Source organism: Suncus etruscus, chromosome 14 (genome assembly GCF_024139225.1).
Source record: "Suncus etruscus isolate mSunEtr1 chromosome 14, mSunEtr1.pri.cur, whole genome shotgun sequence".
In the NCBI taxonomy this organism is placed as follows: Eukaryota; Metazoa; Chordata; class Mammalia; order Eulipotyphla; family Soricidae; genus Suncus; species Suncus etruscus.
The window spans coordinates 89,733,823-89,758,713 of record NC_064861.1 but is presented as its reverse complement, the minus strand read 5'-3'; the positions used below and the strand labels follow the sequence as shown (position 1 = coordinate 89,758,713).

General features: G+C 52.2%; 1 protein-coding gene across 1 annotated transcript; it reads left to right on the top strand.

Moving 5' to 3' along the window:
* Positions 1–1,478: 1,478 nt before the first annotated feature.
* Positions 1,479–23,715, top strand: FBXO46 (F-box protein 46). Its single transcript, XM_049787262.1, has 2 exons — positions 1,479–1,543; positions 21,756–23,715. The coding sequence occupies exon 2, from the start codon at positions 21,826–21,828 to the stop codon at positions 23,713–23,715; it is 1,890 nt and encodes a 629-aa protein (XP_049643219.1). The 5' UTR covers positions 1,479–1,543; positions 21,756–21,825.
* The last annotated feature ends 1,176 nt before the right edge of the window (positions 23,716–24,891 follow it).

Sequence of the window (24,891 nt, the reverse complement as noted above, 5' to 3'; positions counted from 1 at the left end):
TTCTGAGAGTATAAAAATGCATGAAGATAGCTAAGCTTCTGGGGCTGTTTCATCTATGCTACAGACTAGTTCCTAGTGCATCAGTTTTCCAACATCCTCTTAAGTTTTTTTTTAATTAATTTATTTTATTTTATTTTACTTTTTTTGGTTTTTGGGCCGCACCCGGCGGTGCTCAGGGGTTACTCCTGGCTGTCTGCTCAGAAATAGCTCCTGGCTGGCTTGGGGGACCATATGGGACACCGGGATTTGAACCAACCACCTTGGGTCCTGGATCGGCTGCTTGCAAGGAAAATGCCACTGTGCTATCTCTCCGGCCCCCTAAGTTTTATTTTTTCATGCACAAATTAGGTGCTAGTTGGGGCCAGAGTGATAGAACAGTGGGTAGGACTTTTGTCTTGCATGCAATTGACCAGGTTCGATCCCTGGCATCCCATATGCTGAGCACTACAAGTGTAATTTTTTTTTAAAGAACAAGTATATTTTGCTTTTGTTTTGTTGCTGTTGTTTTGGTTTTGGGGTCATATCTGGCAGCACTCAGGGTTTACTTCTGACTCTATGCTCAGAAATCGCTCCTGCAGGCTCAGGAGACCATATGGGATGCCGGGCCGGGATTTGAACCACCATCCTTACCTCCATGCTATCTCTCCGGCCCCCACAAGTGTAATTTCTTCTTCCTTCCTTCCTTCCTTCCTTCCTTCCACCTTCCTTCCTTCCTTCCTTCCTTCCTTCCTTCCTTCCTTCCTTCCTTCCTTCCTTCCTTCCCTCCCCCCCTCCCTCCCTTCCTTCCTCTCTTTCTTTCTTTCTTTCTTTCTTTCTTTCTTTCTTTCTTTCTTTCTTTCTTCTTTCTTTCTTTCTTTCTTTCTTTCTTTCTTTCTTTCTTTCTTTCTTTCTTTCTCTCTCTCTCTCTCTCTCTCTCTCTCTCTCTCTCTCTCTCTTTCTTTCTTTCTTTCTTTCTTTCTTTCTTTCTTTCTTTCTTTCTTTCTTCTTTTTTTACAAGAGCAACCAGGAGTGTGGGTTGTGGCCCCAGAACAAACACAATTAAAAAAAATTAAATTAGGTGATAGTGCTAAGAACACAAAGTGGGAAGTGTAACAGATAACAACGTGAGAAAATCCAAGGACTAATAATTAGGTTAATCAAGATACATCCATCAGTAAACCTGCCCTGTCCCTAACTTCCCAGCCCTTCCTAAGGAAGGCCTCAGGGAATTCTGCTCTCTGCTTCAATTCCCTTTTTAAGGGCCTTGGGCCAAATGGAGCCTGGACCCTATCTCCAGCGCGCCTCCTGGGGGCGCTCTCTGCGCATGCGTTGCCAAGAGCCCGCTGGCCGCCTCCCGGGGAGTTTCGAGTCGCTCTTGGCCTCCTCCTCCGCCGCCGCCGCTGCCGCCGCCGAGCCTGCCGCGCTGCCTTCTGGGAAGTGTAGTCTCTCGCCAGCCGAACTCCAATTCCCAGCGGGCCTCGGGGCGGGAACCCGGAAGGGGAGGCTGGAAAGCAACGAGTGGGGGAAACCCGCGTAGCCGAGGGAGCTGCAGCGCGGGGAGATGGTGAGAACCCGGAGCTTGTGGGGGATCTCGGGTGGCTTCAGCACCAGGGTCGGGGGTGTGGCGACCGGTTGGCGAGGGAGAGGAGGCTAGAGACTCAGAAGAAGGCGCTGGGCGAGGGGCGATCGCTTTGGTGGGGGTGCGTGGGGGTGGGAAAGAGATGGGGTGGAATGGAGCTGGAGGGAGTAGTGGAAGAATGGGGGGCTGGGGAGGGGATCTGGGAGGTGGGAAGCGAGTCGAGCTTTTGGGGGTGGATTAGGAGGGGTGCTGCGAGCTGGGGAGAGGCCGGGCATCTAGGCAAAGGCCCTGGAAAGGGGGTCCTCTGGGGAGAAGGTGGAAAGACTTGGGGCTCATGGCACGATGAAAGTGAGCAAGATCTGGAGACTCTGGGGGAGAGTCCAGCTCCTGGGTGCAATGAGTTGGGGTGAGGGGGGGCCTCCGGATCGAACTGGGGATAGGAGGACAAGCTGAGCTGGGGGAAGAGAGGAATCAATGTAAAAGGCTCCAGGACTGGGCGTGGGGTGGGAGCCGGAGACAGGGACCTGGGTCCAGGCAGAGTTTGTTTGCTGTGTCGCTCCAGACACCTGACAACTGGACAGTTCCAGAGCTGGAAGAATAGTTGGCCCAGAAGGGCCCCCCCCCCCTTTTTTATTTCTCATTTTTCCAGAGAGACTTAGGCAAGTGTCTCTATCGGCTTATCTGCATGGCCAGTCCAGTACTCAGGTCTCTTACTCAGCCACTCCTTTGAGACCCAGGCTATTCTCTTGCTCCCTTTCCAGAAGGGGTGGAGGAGAGGGGCGCTTATCAGTCCTGTGGGAACAACATGCCGCCAAGCCAAGGGGAGGCGCCTTTGGGCCCTCCTGTTGGTGGCAGAGCCCTGGCTGGCAGCAAGGTGTCCTGAGATGATTCCTTCGGTTTCAGTCCAGCCTTGTGGGGGTGATTTTCTCAAAGGGCTAGTAGGGATGGAGGGCCCACCCCAGCTCAGAGGCATGTAGGGGTTTCACAGCAGCCAGTTACACTGAAGGCCTGACCCTCTTGCAAGGCATGCACCCTGCCCATTGAACTATCTCTCGGGTCCCCCTATGATTCACATGGGAATAGTTTGTTTCCTTCGCAGTGAAGTTTCTGGGGAGTTGATCTTGTACAGGTTCAACTCCTTGAATTCCAACAATACCCTTAGGCTGTAGATTATAGGTGTGTTTCTGCAGAGAGGCACAGAGAAGTTTGGTGGTGGTTCCAAAGTCACCCAGCATTAAAGGGTCAACTTTGGGATGGTAGTCCAGGCGGCCTGGCTCAGGATCTGGGCTTTGACCACAACAATTGAGTCACCATTCCTGGTACTGAAGGACAATGACCTGAGCAGGGTGGAAACTTGAGAGCTGGATAGTCTTGGTTTGAATTTGACTTCTCTTTGCTGCATGTGTGACTCTGGGGAAGTCTTTTGATCTCCTCAGCTATTCTGTGCAGGTCCGAGGGTGGGTTCAGGGGGAGAAAGTGAATTAAAAATGGCTCAGAATAAGTCCAGTGTGCAGACCCAAGAGAGAAGGCGGTAGGGAGGGACCGTGAGAGAGGCAGGCGTCAGCTAGACTGGCCCCTGGTCATTTTTCAGGGCTGGCTCCTGGCTCTGTGCTCTTGGGTCACTCCTGGCTTGGAGAGGCCTTTGGGTGCTTAGGGAACCCTATGGGGTGCCAGGGATTGATTGCAAGGCCAAGGGCGACTCCCAGAGGGAATGCTCAGAAACTCAATCAGCTCTTTTGCTCATCTCTGTCCCCAGCCAAATATAAATAATTCACTTGCTGTGGCCGAGCCTGGACCAAGTCCAACGCCATGTCCGTGAAGAAGAGAGATTTCTAACCACTCTGGGTGTGCCATCCCTCCTCCCCAAACCTTTTGGTCAGATCCAGTCCTTGCTGGGCAGTTTGGCAACTTTGTGATTCATCTTTATGTTGTTGGGGTGAGGGGGCCACACCCTGTGGTGCCCAGATCTGCATTTAAGGATCACTCCTGGCAGGAGGGATGGTGGACACTATGGGGCACTGGGATCTAACTTGCAAGGCAAGTGGCAAGTGCCTTACCCATTGTACTATCTCTCTGGCCCCAATATGTTTTATCTTGAAATAGTTTGTTTCCTTTGCAGCAAAGTTTCTGGGGAGTTGATCTGGAAGTGTCCAATAGACTCCTTTGAGAATGTTGCTAGTAAAAGGCCTTGAATTCAGAGTTCAGATCCAAAGCTCTCTTGTGTGCCCTTGGCCTGGGGCTGCTCTTGGTTTGTTTTGGCATCAGTTTCTTCATGTAAATGAGACCATGTTTCAGGTATGAGGAGGCATGTATAGAACACTCAATAAGTATGAGAATTTCTTATCTTTTACTTCTTGGGCCACATCCGGTGATGCTCAGGAGTTACTCCTGGCTCTGCACTCAGGAATTAACTCTAGGCAGTGTATGGGGGACCATATGGGGATGCCAGAAATTGAACCCAGCTCAGCTGTGTATAAGGCAAACACCCTCTCTGCTGTCCATTTTCAGTGTTTGCGTCACAATCAGCAGGGCTCAGGGATCACCCCTGGCTGGGTTCAGGGGACCCTATGGGGTACCAGGAATTGAACCAGGATCTGCCCAGTGTACAAGGCAAGCACCTAACCTCCTGTACTACGTTTCTGTTCCTCTTTTCATTTATTTCTTAGTTTCTTTTATTCTTTTTTTCAACTTGGGAGCCGTAGTCAAACTGATGGTTACTTAGGGGCTACCCCAAAACGGGTACCAAGGGGTGCCAGGGACCAAACCCAAACTTCCTGTGTAGGAAGCAAATGCTCGAGCTATTTGGCTGTCAATGCCATTGATATTTTTTGATCTTTCCAGAAAGTTCTGTGGGAGGGTTCTGGAGCCAGAGCATCCGGCGCCTTCCCCCATCGTCTGTGGGACTTTGCATGAGCCACTTCACCTCTCTGAATATCAGTTTCCTCTTCTGCAGAATGGGGGGGGGGGCTGTATTCCTCAAGTCACCCAGAATGTTGTTAGAGCACCTCCTCTGTGCCCAGGTCTGTGCCCATTGCTGCCAGATTCCCTGCCTGGCCTGCCCTACCCAGGGTGGGGGTGTTGTTCATTGCTGTCCCAGTGCTGGGTGGCAAGGTGAAAGGGTGGGCCCTCTTTTTTTGTTTTTGTTTTGTTTTTTGGGCCACACCCGGCGGTGCTCAGGGGTTACTCCTGGCTGTCTACTCAGAAATAGCTCCTGGCAGGCACAGGGGACCATATGGGACACCGGGATTTGAACCAACCACCTTAGGTCCATGGATCGGCTGATTGCAAGGCAAACGCCACTGTGCTTATCTCTCTGGGCCCTTTTTTGTTGTTTTTTTTTCTTTGGCCATACCCTATGGTGCTCAGGGGTTTACTCCTGGCTCTGAGCTCCATGGTCATTCCTGGCAATGTTCAGGGGTCCATCTGGGATGCCAGGGATCGAACCCGGGTCTGTTTCTCGTTGGCCACGTGCAAGGCAAATGCTATTCATGCTGTGTTATCACTCCAGCTCCCTACACAGGTGACTTCTCTGTGTTTTTCAGGACTTGATTTTTCTGTGACAGTTTTGTTGTTGGGCCCTTATGCCAAACTTTGCTTGTCACTCACAACTTTCGTGTACTTTTTTTTTTTTTTTTTTTTTAGTTTTTGAGCCACATCTGGTGATGCACAGGGGTTACTCCTGGCTATGTGCTCAGAAATCGCTCCTGGTTTGGGGGACCATATGGGATGCCGGGGGACCATATGGGACACCGGGGGATCGAACTGCAGTCCGTCCTAGTTCAGTGTGTACAAGGCAAACGCCCTACTACTTGCACACCGCTCCAGCCCCAACTTTTTTTTTTTAGCATTTCTCTAGCTATTGGGAAGCATTCTGGAAACCGGTTGGTTTAGAACAGGGCAGAAGTTTCTAGCCCCTTTCCTGTTCCAGCACTTATATGTTAGCTTTGGGCAGATGGAGGCGAACCCCCAAACACAGAACTCCCCAGTTCTGTGTTAATCTTCAAATATGTCGGCTTTTCAAATATTGCCCCCCAAAAAAAGTCTTTTGTTTTGGGGTCACATCTGGCAGTGCCCATAGATTACTCCTGGCAGTTCTTGGGGGATCATATGGGATGCTGGGGATCAAACCTAGGTCAGCTGCATGCAAAGCTAGCTCCCTACTTGCTGTGCTATTGCTCCAGCTCTGGTTCCAAATTTTTTTGTTTTGTTTTTGGTCCACACCTGGTGACTCTCAGGGGTTACTCCTGGCTATGCGCTCAGAAATCACTTCTGGCTTGGGGGTCCATATGGTACACTGGGGGATCAAGTCACCATTCGTCCTAGGTTAGTGCGTGCAAGGCAAATGCCCTACCGCTTGCACCACCACTCCGGCCCTCATGGTTCCAAATATTTTTAAATGTATTCTTATTTGAGGCTGATCCATACAGAATGATCCTGTTAATGGTTTCACTGGATTCTTTGTAGCTGTTGGCTTATTTAAGCTGACTTATTCACCAAAGCAGGGACTTGAGGTATCTAAAAAGATGAGATTCATCTTTTTTTTGTTTTTGTTTTTGGGCCACACCCGTTTGACGCTCAGGGGTTACTCCTGGCTATACGCTCAGAAATCGCCCCTGGCTTGGGGGGACCATATGGGACGCCGGGGGATCCAACTGCAGTTCGTTTGCAAGGCAGACACCTTACCTCTAGCGCCACCTTCCCAGCCCCGAGATTCATCTTTTGTTCATCATGATCCCCAGGGGTAAGACGACCAAAAGCCCCTAAACTCCTTAACTTGCTCCTCATTTTCCTTCTTGGAGTCACTACCTTGAAACTACTAGATTGGGGTCAGAGCCATAGTCCAGCAGGGAGGGCATTTGCCTTGGACATGGTCGACATGGGTTTGATCCCCAGCATCCCATAGAGTCCCCTGAGCCTGTCAGGAGCAATTTCTGAGCACAGAACTAGGAGTAACCCCTGAGCACTGCCAGGTGTGGTGGTTTAAAAAAAAAAAAAAAAAGCCTGACTCTATTTATTATCCTCTTTCCAAGGGGTGTGGCAGCCCCATAGGACAAGGAAGTCTAGTGGATTCACTGAATTTTGCTTCCTACCATTTCCCCTCAGTAGTTACCCAGTTAAGAAGTGAGACTCATGGCTGGAGCGATAGCACAGAGGGGAGGGTGCTTACCTTGTGCTCAACTGACCCGGTTTGATATCCGGCATCCCATAGAGTTCTCTAGCCTGCCAGGAGTGATTCCTGAGCTCAGAGCCTGAAAGTAACCATGAGCACCTCTGGGTATGGCCCAAAACCCAACCCTCCCTGCATCCCCCAAAAAGGAGTGAGACCCATGGGGAGGTTGGTGGCTCAGAGACAAAATACATGCCTTGAATGTGTGAGTCCCAGGGTTCGATCCCCACCACTGCAAATTTTTAGAAAAGAAAAGAGGAGGGACAGAGCTGGAGAGATAGCAGAGCAGTAAGGCTTTTTGCATTTGCAAACACAAGGGGCAACTCACCATACTCTGAATCCGGGTCTCCCCTCGGAATGTCTCAGTGCATGGTCAACCCACTTGGGTCGGTTATTATCTGAGTTTTACAGCTGGAGAAACTGAGGCACGATGGGCTAGACATCCTGCCTGAGCTCTCACCTCAGTGAGAAATTGGGGCACTTGTCTGGAGTTACTCAGTATATTTATTCCTATTGTTTCTGTGGACTTGGCTTGTTTTTTTCTTTCAAGCACTTCCCCTGCCTTTTGTTTGAGGAATGGATTCTTCCTGGCCCTGTCCCAGCAGGGTCCACCGTCCTCCCTCTCCCTCATTTGGACAGTCTGCTGACCTGTCTCTAGGTCAGATTAAATTCCCCGGTTCCCAGAGCTCCCTTTTCAAGGTTTGCCCTTTTTTGGGGGGAGCACACCTGGCAGTGCTCAGGAGTTACTTCTATCTCTGCACTCAAAAATCAAAAGCTCCTATGGGGCCAGACCAGTGGCGCAAGCGGTAGGGTGGTGGCACAAGCAGTAGGGCGTTTGCTTTGCATGTATTAACGAGGACCGTGGTTCGATCCCCTAAGCCAGGAGCTATTTCTGAGCACATAGCTAGGAGTAACCCCTGAGCATCACTGGGTGTGCTCTCAAAACAAAACAAAACAAAATGAAAACAATCACTCCTGGCAGGCTCTGGGGACCATATGGGATGCCAGGGATCAAACCCAGGTGGGTCTTGTGCAAGGCAAACGCCCTCCCTGCTGTGCTATCACTCCCAGTGAAGCATATCCGGTATTGCTTTCCTAAAAGGCTCTCTGACAGTATCTTGGGGTGCAGCTTTGAGTTGGGGGTGGCCGACATGTGCCTGCAAGGAGGGGAATGGAAATCTTTGGTGTTTGGAAATCTTGAGGAAGGTAGTAGAAGGCCTCTCCTAAACCAGCATACCGAGAGGTGTGCTTTGGAGTGGGACTCCCTAAGCCTTTTGGAAACCTGGAGGGTGAAGAAGGACAGATCCTCATCTGAGGAACATTGTGAGAAAAGGAGGGGAATTTTGGGGGACTGTGGGAATGTCCTAAAGGCAGCTGCACCCTGCTGGGATCTCAGTGGCATAATCCCATGCTGGGTTGGGATGGGACCAAGTGGATCCCCAAATGGATGTGCCAAAGCCATCCAGTACAGCAGGGGTGGGGCCTTCCTGCATCTGCTGGAGTGAAAGTGGTACAGCCGCCAGTGGCCCAGGGCCTGACTTCTGGAGCTCAAGATGGTGCCCACGGTCCTCTCAAGCAAAGGGCTGCCACCTTTCACAGCTGCCAACCAACCCTTAGCTAAGGACTAACCATCAGTAACAACTGGCAGTTGATTCAGAATTTTATTTCCTTTTGGGGGGGTACATCCGGTGGTGCTCAGGGGCTACTCTTGGCTGTGCACTCAGATATTACTCCTACAAGGCTCAGGATTGGATGCTGGGAATCAAATCCGGGTCTTTCCTCTACTAGGCAAAAACGCCTTACCCCTTGTTATGGGCTTTGGCCTCAAGGGATTTTCTTTGTTTATTTGTTTTTGGGTCACACCCAGAGGTGCTCAAGGATCACTCCTGGTACAACTTGGAAGAGACCATATGGCATATTGGGGACAGAAACCAGATCTGTCACATTCTTTTATTTTTTTTTATTTTTGGACCCCACCCGGTGACACTCCAGTTATTCCTGGCTATGCGTTCAGAAATTGCTCCTGGCTTGGGGGATTGAACTGTGGTCCATCCTAGGTCAGCCGCGTGCAAAGCAAATGCCCTACCGCTTGCGCCACAGCTCCAGCCCCACTCTGCTGCATTCTTAGCTGCTCTACAATGGCTCCAACCCTGTGGGCACATTCTCATGCAGTTGGCAGAGGGCAAGGTGGGGTTTGCATTCGTCTACTCTTCCTTGGTGCTTTTCTCAAAGCTGGCCATGAAGGGACCAGGAGATAGTACAGCAGGTAAGTCTTGCACATGGCAGACTCAAGTTTGTTTTCATGTATGCTCTCTGGTTTCACATGTGCCAGGAGTGACCCCTGAGCACAGAGCCAGGAGTATGCCTTGAGCACTGCTGGGTGTGGCTCTGAAAGCAAAATAAAACAAGAAAGAAGAAAATAAAACAGAGGGCCTGAGAGATAGCATGAAGGTAAAGGCATTTGCCTTTCATGCAGAAGGTCATCGGTTCAAATGCCTGCCAGGAGCAATTTCTGAGCATGGAGCCAGGAGTAACCCCTGAGCACTGTCGGGTGTGACCCCCCCCAAAAAAAAAAAAAAAAACACAGAAAATAAAACAGAACAAGCACAAGAGGGAAAGGTTTGCATGTAACTGACCCACTTACTTAACAAATGAGGTTCAGTGAGTGTTCAGTAGTGAGGCATGCTGAGGAGAGAGCAAGGGATCCCCAAAGGAGAAAGGTGGGTGTCTGTCTGGAACAGGACTGTCGCTTAAAAATCAAGGAAGGGGCTGGGCGGTGGCGCTAAAGGTAAGGTGCCTGCCTTGCCTGCGCTAGCCTTGGACGGACCACGGTTCGATCCCCAGGTGTCCCATATGGTCCCCCAAGCCAGGAGCAACTTCTGAGCACATAGCCAGGAGTAACCCCTGAGCGTTACCGGGTGTGGCCCAAAAACCAAAAAAAAAAAAAAAAAAAATCAAGGAAGCTGGGGCCGGAGCGATAGCACAACTGTAGGGCATTTGCCTTGCTTGCAGCCAACCTGGGATGGACTGGGTTCGATTCCTGGAATCCCATATGGTCCACCGAGCCTACCAGGAGTGATTTCTGAGTGCAGAGCCAGGAGTAACCCCTGAGTGGCCCCAAAATCACACACACACACACACACACACACACACACACACACACACACACACACACACAATCAAGGAAGCAGGCTCCAAAGTAATAGCACAGAGGGAGGGCCTCCTGGGTTTGATCCCCAGGATGCATTCCGGGCATCATTCAAGCATGCCAGGAGTGATTCTGAGCACAGAGCCAGGAGTAACTCCTGAGCACCGCCGGGTGTGGTCCAAAAACAATAACAGAAAATTGAGGAAGTGGGTTCAAGCCGTGGGACAGTGGGTAGGGTACTTGTCTTTCCCAAATCCCACCCAGGTTCCACCCCCTGCACTCGGCATCGAATATGGGTCCTGTGGCCCCAAAATGAAATCAGTGACAGTCTGGACTGGAGAGAACTTGGCTTTGCAGGCCAGAGCCTTGAGTCACATCCCCAGTACTGTGAGGTCTTCTGAGCACTGAGCCAAGAGTAGCCCTCGAGCATTGCCAGGTATGTCCCCAAAGCAAAAAAAAAAAAAAAGAAAATCAAGGACTGCTGAGTTTTTTTCAGCATGGGGGTGTGGGAGCACCTGCGTGGGTTCCTAGGAAGCTCATTCTCAAAGGGTACAGAGTGAGACGGAGCAAAATGATCCCTCAAATGCTAGGTTTGCTCAATAAAGTCGTTTGTTGTTTCATATTTAAAAAAATGTTTTTTTAAATCAGGGCCAGAGTGATAGCACGCAGGAGGGCATTTGCCTTGCACATGGCCAGCCAACTTAGGTTCAATCCTGGCATCCCATAACATTCCCTGAACCTGCCAGAAGTGATTTCTGAGTTCAGAGGCAGGAGTAAACCCCTGAGCGCTGCTTGGTATGGCCCCCCCAAAAAAAGAAAAAAAATTTTAAATTTTCTTTTGGAGGAAGAAGGGCCACACCCATCGGCACTCAGGGATTACTCCTGGCAGGCTTAGGAAACAATATGGGATGCCGAGGATTGAACTCGGGTCGGCCTTGTGCAAGGCAAACTCCTTCCCAGCTGTGTTATGACTCTGGCCCCCACCCCCTGCTTTATTTTTTATTTTAATTTTTTAGCCACACCCAGCATGCTCAGAAGTTACTCCTGGCTCTGTGCTTAGGGCTTACTCCTAGCAGTGCTCAGGGGACCCTATGGGATGCCGGGGATTGAACCCAGGTTAGTCACAGACTAGGCAAGCGCCCTCCCTGCTGTACAATCTATCACTCCAAGCCCTTTTATTGCTCCCTGAGTTCCTTGTGCGCAATGCTTCAGAGCCCCAAAGTGTGTCTGAGGGCAATTTCATTTTGTTTGTTTGTTTTGTTTTGGGGTCACACCGTCGGCACTCAAGGGTTACTCCTGCAGAAATCACTCCTGCCAGGCACGGGGACCACATGGGATTCCGGGATTCGAACCACCACTCTTTGTCCTGAATTGGCTGCTTGCAAGGCAAATGCCCTACCACTGTGCCATCTCTCCGGCCCCTGAGGGCAATTTCTTTGTTGTTGTTGTTGTTGTTGCTTTGGGTTTTGGGGTTATACCCAGTGGTGCTTACTCTTGGCTCTGAGCTCAGGAATCAGGTTCATGGGCTTGGAGGGACCATATGAACTTCCGGGGATCAAACCCTTGTTGGCCATGTACAAGGCAAGCATCCTTCTGGCACCATCATGGTCTCCCCAGCACAGTTTCTTAGCCCTCAGGGGCCTTCGTTCCCCTTCTTTGAATTAGCTGAACAAGGGAGTGGAGCCAGAGGAACGCCCGGAGTTGACATCTGGAAAGGCCCAGAACAAAGCTCTGCTCACACTGAGGGGAGTGTTAATAGCCCTAGAATATCATTTTCTCACTAATAGATTCATGTTGGCGAATCCATTGTTTATGGGGACGCCCGCCTTCCTTCCCACGAGCCCTTCCCTGGCGAGCTCTGTGTCATCTCTGTGTCCCTAGCTCACAGGAGGGCCTCTCAGTGCCAGAGGAGAGTCTTGCCAAGGCTCTGGATTCTCTCATGGTCAGGACCAGAGCAGTAGGACAGTGGGGAAGTGTGCTTTTTGGCCCCGCACACACACACTGCTGATCCAAGTTCGATCCCTGGCATCCCATAGAAGCCCCTGAGCCCAGCCAGGGGTGATCCCTGAGTGCAGAGTCAGGAGTAAGACCTCAGCATTGCTGGGTGTGACCCCCCCCCAAAAAAAATATATGTAATCTAATTGTCAAGAACTTTCATTGTGGGGCCGGGCGGTGGCGCTCGAGGTAAGGTGCCTGCCTTACCTGCGCTAGCCTAGGAGACGGACCGCGGTTCGATCCCCCGGCGCCCCATATGGTCCCCCAAGCCAGGAGCGACTTCTGAGCGCATAGCCAGGAGTAACCCCTGAGCGTCACCGGGTGTGGCCCAAAAACCAAAAAAAAAAAAAAAAAAAAAAAAAAAAAAAAAAAAAAAAAAAAAAAGAACTTTCATTGTGGGATTGTATGGGTTTAGGTTCTGTTTTTTGTTTGTTTGTTTTGGGGGCCATACCCGTTGACCCCTCAGGGTTATCCATGGCTATGCGCTCAGAAATCACTCCTGACTCAGGAGACCTTATGGGACGCTAGGGATTGAACCCAGATTCGTCCTGGGTCAGCTGTGTGCAAGGCAAACGCCCTACCACTGTGCTATCGCTCCGGCTTCTTACTTTTGGGGGGGGGTTAGGTTCTTTTTTTTTTTTTTTTTTGGTTTTTGGGCTACACCCGGCGGTGCTCAGGGGTTCCTCCTGGCTGTCTGCTCAGAAATAGCTCCTGGCAGGCACGGGGTGGGGGGGGGGGAACCATATGGGACACCGGGATTCAAACCAACCACCTTTGGTCCTGGATCGGCTGCTTGCAAGGCAAACACTGCTGTGCTATCTCTCCGGGCCCACTCATTTATTTTTGCAACTGATCTCTTATGAAAAAAATAGGGAAATAAATTGATGCCGGATTTCGGGCCATCCCCGGTGGCAATCTGGACTGACTCTCAGCTCAGTGCTCAGGGAACTTCTCCAGATGCAGGCGTTGAACTTGAGTCAGATGCGCTGTACTGTCTCTCTGGCTCTTGCAGAAATATTCTAAGGAGTTTTCCCAGGACTGGTGGATTTTTCAAACTGTGCTTCTGTTGTTTCTGGTTCTGAGCTGGTCATGTTGTGAGACACATACGTTGAGCACATTTTTTGTTTTAGTTTGGTTTTGGGGCCACACCCAGCAGTGCTCGGGTTACTCCCGACTCTGCGCTCAGAAATTGCTCCTGGCGGGCTCAGGGAACATATGGGATGCCGGGACCGAACCTGAGTCGGCCTGGGTCGGCCGTTTGCTAGGCAATGCCTTACCACTCTGCTGTCTTTCCGGCCCCCTGTTGAGCACTTTTATAATCAGGGAGTTGGGGCCACACCTGATGGCACTCAGGGTTACTCCTGGCTTTGTACTCAGAAATCTCTCCTGGTAGGCTCAAGGGATCCTATGGGATGCCAGGGATTGAACCCGATCGACTATATACTGGGGAAATGCCCTACTCACTGTGTTCTCACTCTGGCCCCCTGTTGAGCATTTTTGTTGTGTTGGTTTGTAGACTCTTGCCCTCAAAGACCTTTTACTTTTTGCTTGTTTGTTTGTTTGTTTGTTTGTTTTGGGGCCACACCCGGCGATGCTCTGGGGTTACTCCTGGCTGTCTGCTCAGAAGTAGCTCCTGGCAGGCACGGGGGACCATATGGGACACCGGGATTCGAACCAACCACCTTTGGGGATTCGAACCAACCACCTTTGGTCCTGGATCAGCTGCTTGCAAGGCAAACGCCGCTGTGCTATCTCTCCGGGCCCAGACCTTTTACTTTTGTCATGTTTTTCCAGTCATGTCACTCCACTACTTGTCCATGGTTGGTGGTTTTACCTGGGCTGTCTTTCCTCTCTCTCATCTTTCTTTTTTTTTTTTTTTTTTTTTTGTTTTTTGGGTCACACCCGGCGGTGCTCAGGGGTTACTCCTGGCTGTCTGCTCAGAAATAGCTCCTAGCAGGCACGGGGGACCATATGGGACACCGGGATTTGAACCTTCCACCTTTGGTCCTGGATCGGCTGCTTGCAAGGCAAATGCCGCTGTGCTATCTCTCCGGGCCCTCTCTCATCTTTCTTATTGCCAATCTTTCTGGATATTTATTTTGAATACAGGTCTCCTCAAGGATTTTTGATTTTTGGTTTTGGGGCCACACCCAGCAGCGCTCAGGGATTACATCTGGTTCTGAGCTCAGAATTTACTCCTGGTGGTGCTCGGGGGACCATATGGGATGCCAGGAATTGAACCCTGGTCTGCTGCTGCAAGACAAATGCCCTCCCTGCTGTGCTATTGCTCTGGCCCCATGAAGGAATATCTGAAAAGACTATCCATGTCCCGCACAATTCTGGGGTCTGGTAGGTAGAATGGGAATATTCAGTTCCAGAGCCTGGAGTGATAATAGTTGAGGGAGGATGTAAGCCTTGCATGCTGCAAACTCAGGTTGGATCTCGGCATCCCATATGATTCCCCGAGCACCACCTCGAGTAATTCCTGAGTGCAGAGCCAGGAGTAAATACTGGGCACCATTGGGTAGCACCCCCCCCCAAAAAAAAAGAATATTCTGGGACCGTAGCAATAGCACAGGGTCCCCCATGCCTGCCAGGAGTGATTCCTGAGTGCTGAGCAAGAAATAATCGCTGAACACTGCTGGGTGTGGCCCAAAAATAGAAAAGAAAGAAAGCAAGAAAAAAATATTCTGCCCCAGTGACCCTGGGGTGTGAAACAGTTTACATAGCCAGGCGTGGGGCGGTTGGGAACTCGGAGTCCCAGGGAAATGAATTCTAATCAACATTGATTCCTGGCTTGGGTTCCGCAGCTCAGGACAAAGCAAAACTGTTAACCCTGGAACCCCTGGGAGATCACAGTCCAGCAGAGGAGATGGGGATGAGTCTATCCTTATAGGCAATGACTCAAAAGTGGGTGGGGTTCTGACAGGAGCCCCGAGATGGCCCTTCACACAGGTGGGGCTTGCCAGGAAGAGAACTCATTTGAACCAGGACTCGAGTAAAAAAATATGGTCTGGGGCCTGGAGAGATAGCACAGCGGCGTTTGCCTTGCAAGCAGCCGATCCAGGACCAAAGGTGGTTGGTTCGAATCCTGGTGTCCCATATGGTCCCCCATGCCTGCCAGGAGCTATTTCTGAGCAGACAGCCAGGAGGAACCCCTGAGCACCGCCGGGTGTGACCCAAAAACAAAAACAAAAATATGGTCTGGAGCTGGAGCGGTGGCACAAGCAGTAGGGCGTCTGCCTTGCACATACTAACCTAGGACGGACTACAGTTTGATCCCCTGGCATCCCATATGGTCCCCCAAAGCCAAGAGCAATTTTTGAGCGCATAGCCAGGAGTAACCCCTGAGCGTCACTGGGTGTGGCCCAAAAACCAAAAATAGAACATAGTAATCTGGAATTACATACCTAGAATCACTTATCTCTGCTCCTTCTTGCCATATTTGGGGGCTGATTCAGCCTCAGTTTCTTCTTCGTTCATACAGTGACATTCGGGCAGGACTAGAGTTTTCTATTCCTAGAAGAGGAGTTGGGGCACACCAGCCCTGCTAAGGGCTTAGTCCAGTCTCTGCACTCAGGGATTACTCCTGGAGGGCTTGGGGGGATCATATGGTACCAGGGTGGAGTTTGGGTCTGCTAGGTGCAAGCTTAGTGCCCTCTCCTCTTTTTTTTTTGTTTGGTTTTTGGGCCACACCTGGTGGTGCTCAGGGGTTACTCCTGGCTGTCTGTTCAGAAATAGCTACTGGCAGGCACGGGGGACCATACGGGACACCGGGATTCAAACCAACCACCTTAGGTCCTGGATCAGCTTTCAAGGCAAACACCGCTGTGCTATCTCTCCGGGCCTCTCCTCTTATACCATCTATCCAGTGTTCTTAGTGATGCTGCCAATTCCAGGTGCCCACCTGAACACAGGGTCAGAGATGAGTGTAAAGAGGGAATTTCAGAGACATTGCCAGTAATTAAACCTATCTCAGCTGCATGCAAGGCAAACACCCTCCCTTCATTGTGTTTGCTTCTGGCCCCACCAGAATTTTTTGTTTGTTTGTTTTTGTTTTGAAGTCACACCTAGTAGTGCTCAAGGGTTCCCCCTTGCCCTGTGCTCAGAAGTTGCCCCTGGCAGGCTTGGGGGACCATATGGGATGCCAGGATTCAAACCACCATCCATCCTGGATCAGCTGCGTGCAAGGCAAATGCCCTACTGCTGTGCTATTTCTCTGGCCCCACTAGAACATTTTTTTGACTTGTTTTGTTTTGTTTTTTCGGGCCACACCTGTTTGATGCTCAGGGGTTACTCCTGGCTAAGCGCTCAGAAATTGCCCCTGGCTTGGAGGAACCATATGGGATGCCGGGGGATCGAACCACGGTCGCGATCTTTCCTTGACTAGCGCTTGCAAGGCAGACACTTTACCTCTAGTGCCACCTTGTCAGCCCCCCACTAGAACATTTTTGTTTTTTTTGTGGTTTTTGGGTCACACCCGGCAGTGCTCAGGGGTTATTCCTGGCTCCAGGCTCAGAAATTGCTCCTGGCAGGCACGGGGGACCATATGGGGCGCCGGGATTCGAACCGATGACCTCCTGCATGAAAGGCAAATGCCTTACCTCCATGCTATCTCTCCGGCCCCCCACTAGAACATTTTTTAAGCTGTGTTGATTGGGGTGACTGAAGGCAGATGAGACTCAGCAGGGCTGTGGATGGGTACGCGTATCAGACAAGTACCTAGTGAGAAACACCTTGGGCATCCCCGGAACTGGCCATGTGGGTCATTAAAAATGTCCCTGTCCACATGTGTAAAACTCAAAAGAGGTGAAGTGAATTCTGAATATTTCTCTGTAAGTGATAACCTTGGCAAGAACAGTAGTGCGGCAGGTAGGATGCTTATCTTGCACGCCCTGATCGGGTTCAATCCCCGGCATCCCATATAGTTCCTTAAGCCCTGCCAGGAGTGATTCTTGAGCACGGAACCGGGAGTCAAGCTAGAGCATTGCCTGACTTGATTAAAAAAAATATTTTAATGATATTCTAAATCAGAGATATGCATCAGTGGTTAAATAAAGCACATGCTCTTTGAGGCCCTGGATTTAATACACTTCCCCCCCCCCACATACACAACACCCTAAAAATGATCATTTTTAGAAGCAATATTTGAAAGTCAGTATTTCGGATTTCTCGGATTCTTTTCTTGCAAAGTCAGAATGAAGAGGCCCCTCTGAGCACATATCCTGAGCCTTCTTGAAGGCCAAGGCCAGACAGAGACTTGGGGTGACATCAGCTCATTTGATTTTCATTAAAAACAAGAAAAAAAACCTTCCTAGCCCAATTCCATCCTCTTGCACTTATTTATTATTTTTAAAATTATTTTGGTTTTGTTTGGGGTGAGGTCTTTTATGCCTGACTCTGCTGCACTCTGGGATCACTCCTGGCGGGGTTCAAGGGCCTTCTGGGGTTGCTGGGGGGGGCTGTCTACCCGGCTGCTTGCAAAGCAAACGCCCTCCCCACTGTGCTGTCTATCGCTCAGGGGCCCCCTTGAACGTCCCGTAGCCTCTAGGCTTCATTCGTGCGTTTAGCAGCAGGTTGGGAATTGTTCGACGCTCTCTTAACTCTCGGCCCTTGCCACGCCCCCTCCATCACCTCTCGCCTACTCCCTCTTTGGAGTGGGGCCCCTTCGGCCCAGCCACTTCCTTTTATGGGCATGGCCCCGAACGGCAGGCGCTGATTGGCTGTGAGCATCACGCGCGCGTCTGTCAACAAAGGGGCGGAGGGAAACTGGGCCCGGGGCTGGAGCGAGGGGGCGGGCCCGCGCGCTGGCTCCTCGTGCGCATGCGCGCCTCTTGCTCCACGCGGTGCCACTGCAAGGGGCGGGGCTGGCCAGTGTGGACCCGGGAGGGGCGTGTCTGGGCCTTGGAGGGTGGGAGGGCTCCTTGCCGAATTGGGGGCGCTTGCAAGAGCGTGCCCCCCTGGTAGGCAGGAAGAAAATGTGTGGGCTCTCTTTGCCTGTAACCTTTGGCAGCCCGAATGTGGACTTGTTGCGTGGGTGCAGCGGGGACTTGGAGTTCGGGTCTTTTGTAATGTAGGAAGGTTTGGGGGTGGTGATGGTGGTGGTTGTGGGGGGCCTGTTTGTATGGCTGTAGAATTTGGGGAGCTCTTGCAGAGACTTGGAAGTCAAGTAAGGAATCCCAGAGTTGGAACCGAATTGGAAGCCGGAATGTTGAAGCTGTGTTTCCCATTCTTTGGACTTATCTGAATTCCAAAAGCAGGAGTCTACCTTTTTTTTTTTTTTTTCTTTTTTTGATCTGGTGGCTCATCTGGAGATGGCACCCAGGACTGTCTGCTACAAAGGCTCCCGGGAGGATTAGCAAGGACTTGTTAGAACAGTACCCCGTAAGAACCCCAGTGTTCTCTGCATGAAGCCAGCGTCTGGTGTCGCAATACTGGGAATCTATTTCCCCAGTGTTTCTGGGGGGTTCCATTGGGTTTGAGAACTAGAGGGTTTGGGGTTAGTCGTCATGTGTTAGGGAGCTTTTATAGTTTTCAACAGCTCTTTTGCAGCTGGGGTGCTTTTGAGAAATTGGGGAACACTCAAAGTTTTGAAAGAGTTTGGGATCATTGGGGGCCTGGAGGATAGACACAGTAGGAAAGGTATTTATTTGCCTTGCATGAGGCCAACCTGGATTCTATACCATATGGTCTCTGGGCACCTCTAGGAGTGATTCCTGAGCATAGTCAGGTTATAGGACTTGTTTATTTTTTGGGATGGGGAATGGACACCTCGATGTTCAAATGATTAGAAATTAATGAAGTGGGGCCGGAGAGATAGCATGGAGGTAAGGCATTTGCCTTTCATGCAGGAGGTCATCGGTTCGAATCCCGGCGTCCCATATGCCCATATGTCCCCTGTGCCTGCCAAGAGCAATTTCTGAGCCTGGAGCCAGGAATAACCCCTGAGCACTGCTGGGTGCGACCCAAAAACCATAAAAAAAATTAATAAAGTAAAAAGAAAATGATCGTGATTAAGAGAGCCCTGAATGGAAAGGCCCAGGAGCCCACAGTCAGGGCCTGGTTCTGTATGCCAACTTCCTGTGAACCTCAGTTTCCCCAGGTGCCACATGTGGACACTGGAGTAGACAGGCCTGCGTAGACTGGTCACACAGGACCCTCGATTGTGAGAAGGGTGTGACTCCAGTGCCTGACTGGGGGTGTGTATTTTCCTCGAGGAGGAACCAGAGCCTTTGGAGAGTCTCAGAGTCTGTGGCCTGATGATCAAGTTGCTCAAATTTGTTTTTTGGGCCGGACCACACCAGGCAGAGGCTGGACATGGGGTCTCCCATCTAGCAAAGCTGACTTTGCAGGTGTTTAGCCTGTTGGGTATCATTCCAGATTGTCTTTTGGGGGGTGGTAGAGGACCGCCTAAGCAGTAGCACGGATGCCTGTTGGTGCTAGGGATTCCCGGGCCTCTGCTGGTGCTGGGGGATCTCCAACGCTATACCTAGTGATGCTCAAGGGAGCATATGAGGGCGGAGAATCTAACCAGGATTGGGGATGTGTCAGACATGTGCCCTAACCACTGGACTGTCTCCCAGCTCCCCCCACCCTCTTTCATTTTTTTGTTTGGTTTTTGGACCACACCAGGCAGTGCTCTGGGGTTGCTCTGGCTCTGTGATCAGAAATCACTCCTGGCAGGTTCAGGGACCATATAGGATGCTTGGGATCAAATCCAGGTTGGCCCCATGTAAGGCAAATGACCTCTCTACTCTGCTATGGCTCCAGCCCCCTTTCTCCTTTATTCTCTCTCTCTCTCTCTCTCTTTCTCTCTGTCTGTCTGACTGTCTGTCTCTCTCTTTCTCCCACTCTCTCCCCTCTCTCTCTTTCACTCCTTTCATTTTTTTGGGCCACACCCAGTGAGGCGCTCATGGGTTACTTATGACTATACACTCAGGAATCACTCCTGGTGATGCTTAGGGGAACATGTGGAATGCCAAAGACCAAAGCCCAGTAGTCCACATGCAAGGCAAACTCCTTACCTGCTGTACTATTTCTCCGGTCACCCCCTTCTTCTTTTTTTTTGTTTATGTTTTTGTTTTTGGACCACACCCGGTGATGTTCAGGGGTTGCTCCTGCTATGTGCTCAGAAATCGCTCCTGGCTAGGGGGACCATGTGGGACCCTGGGGATCAAACTGAGGCCTGTCCTGGGTCAGCTGCTTGCAAGACAAAACACCCTACCACTGCACTATCGCTCCGGGTACTCACCCCCTTCTTTCTAATAAAAAAAAATTTTATGATTTTTGGGTCACACCTGGCAGCGCTCAGGGGTCACTCCTGGGTCTATGCTCAGAAATGGCTCCTGGCAGACTTGGGGGACCATGTGGGAGGCCGGGATTCGAACCACCATCCTTCTGCATTCGAGGCAAACGCTCTACCTCCAAGCTCTCTATCCGGCCCCTCTAATAAAATTTTTTTTTTTTTTTGGTTTTTGGGCCACACCCGTTTGACGCTCAGGGGTTACTCCTGGCTATGTGCTCAGAAATCACCCCCGGCTTGGGGGGACCATATGGGACGCTGGGGGATCGAACCGCGGTCCTTCCTTGGCTAGCGCTTGCAAGGCAGACACCTTACCTCCAGCACCACCTACCCGGCCCCTAATAAAATTTTTTATTTAGAAGCCAGAGCCTGGGGCTGAAGAGGCGGCGCTAGAGGTAAGGCATCTATCTGCCTTGCAAGCGCTAGCCTAGGAAGGATCACTGTTTGATACCCCGTGTTCCATATGGTCCCCCCAAGCCAGGGGCGATTTCTGAGCGCATAGCCAGGAGTAACCCCTGAGTGTCAAATGGGTGTGGCCCCCCAAAAATCAAAACAAACAAGAAAGAAGCCAGAGCCATAGTACAGCGGATTGGGTGCTTGCTTGGTACATGTGGATTGGAGTTTGATCCTAGGCACCCCAAATGGTCCCCCTGAGCCCTATCTGGAGTGATCCCTGAGCAGAGAAGCCAGGAATCCACCCTGAGTACTACCAGGTATGGCCCCAAATTTTAAAAAACACAATAAATTTTTATTTACTTTTGTTTTCTAGAAGTCACCCCAATAGTCTCGGAGACTATATGGGGCCCCTCCTAAACCTGTGCTGACCACTTGAGCCATCTCTTGATATTCCTCTGGTGAGTTTTTCTCTTGAAAGACACAAAAAAAAATCTTTGCTGCTTTTTATTTTTGTTTGTTTTGTTTTGTGTTTTGGGTCACACCCGGTGATGCTCAGGGGTTACTTCTGGCTCTGCACTCCTGGCAGGTTTGGGGAACCATATGGAATGTCCGGATTCGAACCGCGGTTCGTCTTGTATTGGCTGCTTGCAAGGCAAATGCCTTATCACTGTGCTATCGCTCTGGCCCCTTTGTCTGCTTCTTTTTATGTTTCTTCTGGAAAGTGGGTTTCCTTAGTGCCCCAACCTCAGCCTTTCTCCCCCTGCCCAGTTCCTCTCCCCCACATTCTGCCTCTGTGGGCCCCAGCGGCTACAGCTGTGGGCTGGGAATTCCTGGCTTTTCAGGAACTGGCCACTGGGCAAGCAGCAGAAGGCGCTCTCTGCCGTTGGCACCTTCTCAAAGTTTAAAGGTTACGGCAGCCAAAGGCCACGGAGTTGGCAGCCTGGGCTGGCAGGCTGTGCGTGGAGTTTGATCTGGGAGGTTGGATCAGGCTGCCAACTCGGGGTGTTCAAAGAGCGAGCCTGGGACCTTCTTCAGCGCCTGGTCTATTCCTTAGTGCTCTGGGAGAACAGGAACCGTTCTTGGAACTTTAGGAGAGGTGGAGGTTGTCTTTAGTGGGCTGCAGGGCTATGGTACCAGGGCAAAAGGAGTGTCGCCCGCAACTGTTCAACCTGCTCTTCCCTGTGTCCAGGTGGCCGGTGGAGCATCCCATCTTCCTCCAGATCCCGCCATGCAGTGAATCCTCGCAAGCCTGCCCCAGGATGGAGCGGGGCAGCCTTTTGCCTTTCCAGCTCTGGTGCCCTCGGCCCTTTGGCACCTATTCACAGAATCAGCCACGAACACCCGCCGCAACGCTCAAGCCACCGGCCTGCCCGGAGCCGAGCAGCGGGGCTGAGCCAGATTTGGGCCCGCCACTGTCAGAGAACACGCCGCCCACCCTGGCCTCGGAGGTCCCAGGGTCCCAACCCACCCCTCTCCTCTCAGCCTCGGGTGCTGGTGACGAGGGTCGGGTCCTGCTGGACACGTGGTATGTCATCAAGCCAGGCAACACCAAGGAGAAAGTAGCTTTCTTCGTGGCCCACCAGTGCAGTGGGGGCAGCCGGGCCAGCTCCATGAAGGTCAAAGGCCACTGGGGCAGCGACAGTTCCAAAGCCAAGCGGAGGAGACGCTGTCTTGAGCCTACGAAAGCTCCCCCTGACCCTGGGGGCCAAGGGGGCCCCCCAACTGCAGAGGGACACCCTGGCTCGGCTGTTGAGGATGTGGACTTGCTCTCGGTGGCCGAGATGGTGGCCTTGGTGGAACAGCGGGCCGCCCTGGCCCTGCAGAGCTACCCACGGCCCGGCACTCCAACACCCGTGGTCTACGTGTCTACAGAGCAGAGCGGGCCGGCCAAAGGCCTGGGTGCTGAGCGGCGCACCGGAGGCCCAGACTGCAGCCGGGTGGCCGAAGCTGTGGCCCATTTTGAGGCCCAGCGCGACAGCCCTCCGGCCAAGGGCCTCCACAAGGAGGAGCGGCCAGGCCCAGGTCCGGGCGAGGTACGAATTGCCTTCCGGATCTCCAATGGCCGCGAAGCCCGTGCTTCCGATGGTGCTTTGCCCAACGGTGGTGCAGGCCGGCCTGGTTGTGCCTACCCGGGCAGCCCGGGCCCTGGTGCTAGAGCCAAGGACAAGATCACCTGTGACCTGTACCAGCTTATCAGCCCGTCGCGGGACGCCCTCCCCAACAACGTAGAGTTCCTGCTGGCCCGCGCCGATGAGGCCAGCGAGGGCCAGAGCCCGCAGCCATCAAGGCCTGAGGATGCACCCCCAGCACCCCCACCACCCCCGGCTCGGGACTGTGGTGGCGCTGCAGGTTTCCACGTGGACGTGGTGGTGACGGGCGTGGTGGACGAGTGCGTTTTCTTCGGCAAGGATGGCACCAAGAACGTTAAGGAGGAGACGGTATGCCTGACGGTCAGCCCCGAAGAGCCGCCACCACCTGGCCAGCTCTTCTTCCTGCAGTCCCGGGGCCCCGACGGACCCCCCGAGCCGCCCTCCACTTCTGCTTCTGCTGCTGCTGCCGCTGCCGCCGCTGCTGCCGTTGCAGCTGCTACTCCAGCAGGTTCGCCTGGACCCGACGAGGCCGAGACGCCGCCACAGCCGGCAGATGCGTCCCTGTGTCGCCTGTACCGGCATGTGTCGCATGACTTTCTGGAGATCCGCTTTAAGATCCAGCGACTGCTGGAGCCGCGACAGTACATGCTGCAGCTGCCTGAGCATGTGCTGGTGAAGATCTTCAGCTTCCTGCCCACCCGTGCCCTGGCCGCGCTCAAATGCACCTGCCACCACTTCAAGGGTGTCATCGAGGCATTCGGCGTGCGGGCCACGGACTCACGCTGGAGCCGCGACCCGCTCTACCGGGACGACCCCTGCAAGCAGTGCCGCAAGCGCTACGAGAAGGGTGACGTGTCGCTGTGCCGCTGGCACCCCAAACCCTACCACCACGACCTGCCTTACGGACGCTCCTACTGGATGTGCTGTCGTCGAGCCGACCGCGAGACCCCGGGCTGCCGTCTGGGGCTGCATGACAATAACTGGGTGCTGCCCTGCCATGGGCCGGGGGGCGGCGGTGGAGGGGGTGCAGGCCGGGCCGGCCGGGAGGAGGGCAGGTGAAGCCAAGGGAGGGGGAGGGCCGTGCCTGCTACCGTGCCCACCCCCTCTGATCTGCCCTGGGAACCCAGCTTCCTGTGTGCCCCCCATCATTCCCGGGGTCTCCAGCCCTCAGGCCACTTTCCAGCGCTGCTCGCCCTCCCTCCAGAACTGAGATGGGCTTTTAAGGGGGTTATCCCCAAAACACTGTTGGCCTGATCTCTCCCCCCCAACTTGATACACACGGGTTTTCTACTCAGCAGACCGTGGCCCCTCCAAGGAGGGCATTTTTGTATCAGCATCTCAATTTCTTCTACTGTCAGTTTTGAAAACACACACACACACACACACACACACACACACACACACACACACACACACACAACTCCCTGCCATGCTTGAACCACCCCCCCTCTCAGCCCCCAGGGACCCGCCAGCAGGGAGCAGACGGCAGCTACTTTCAGTCCCGAGGACCCCCCCCCCTTCTGCCCTAGACTCTACCACCTCTGTTCTGCCTCTTTAGAGCCTCCAGGTCGGGGGCGTCTGTGCTCACCTGCCGTCCCCAGGCTTCACCTCCTCTTAGGGAATTGTAGGGGAGAAGCATCATTGGATCCCAGATCAAACGCTTCCTGAAAGCTCTCGCCTTTCTCGATGTCTCCAGCGCTCTAAAAATAAGCCACTTTCTCTCTTTCACCTCAGGCGCTCAATCTCTGCCCCAAGGGGCAGAGAACAAAGTTGGAAATAGATCCTCATTCTCCCATTATTTAAACCATTGCTGTCTCTCCCTCCACTCTCAAAACAAACTGTGAAGCCCTTTACCTCGCTCCCAAAAGTGTGGGGGGGCCAGTGGACAGGGACTGTGGGCTCTGGGTAAACTTTCTTCTACTCGGAGTTTAGGCAGTGGGGTCTTCTCGCCCCCGGGCCAGGAGTGTGTTTCTTTAAGAATCTTTGGATTAGCTGAGACCTAGATTTTTCAGGCAATTTGGCCTGGCGTCTTTTTGTTGTAATTTTTTTCCCCTTGTGATCCTGGAAACTTTTAATGTGTGCATCTGACCGATTTTAAATTGGTTCTTTCTATAAAATCAATATTTATAAGGTTGGGCCTGGACTACTTTGTGTGTGTTATTCAGGGAAGGTCAGAGCAAAAGGGGACTCTGGGGTATGAGGGAAGAAGAGTCAAAGACTTTATGGGGAGGGCGT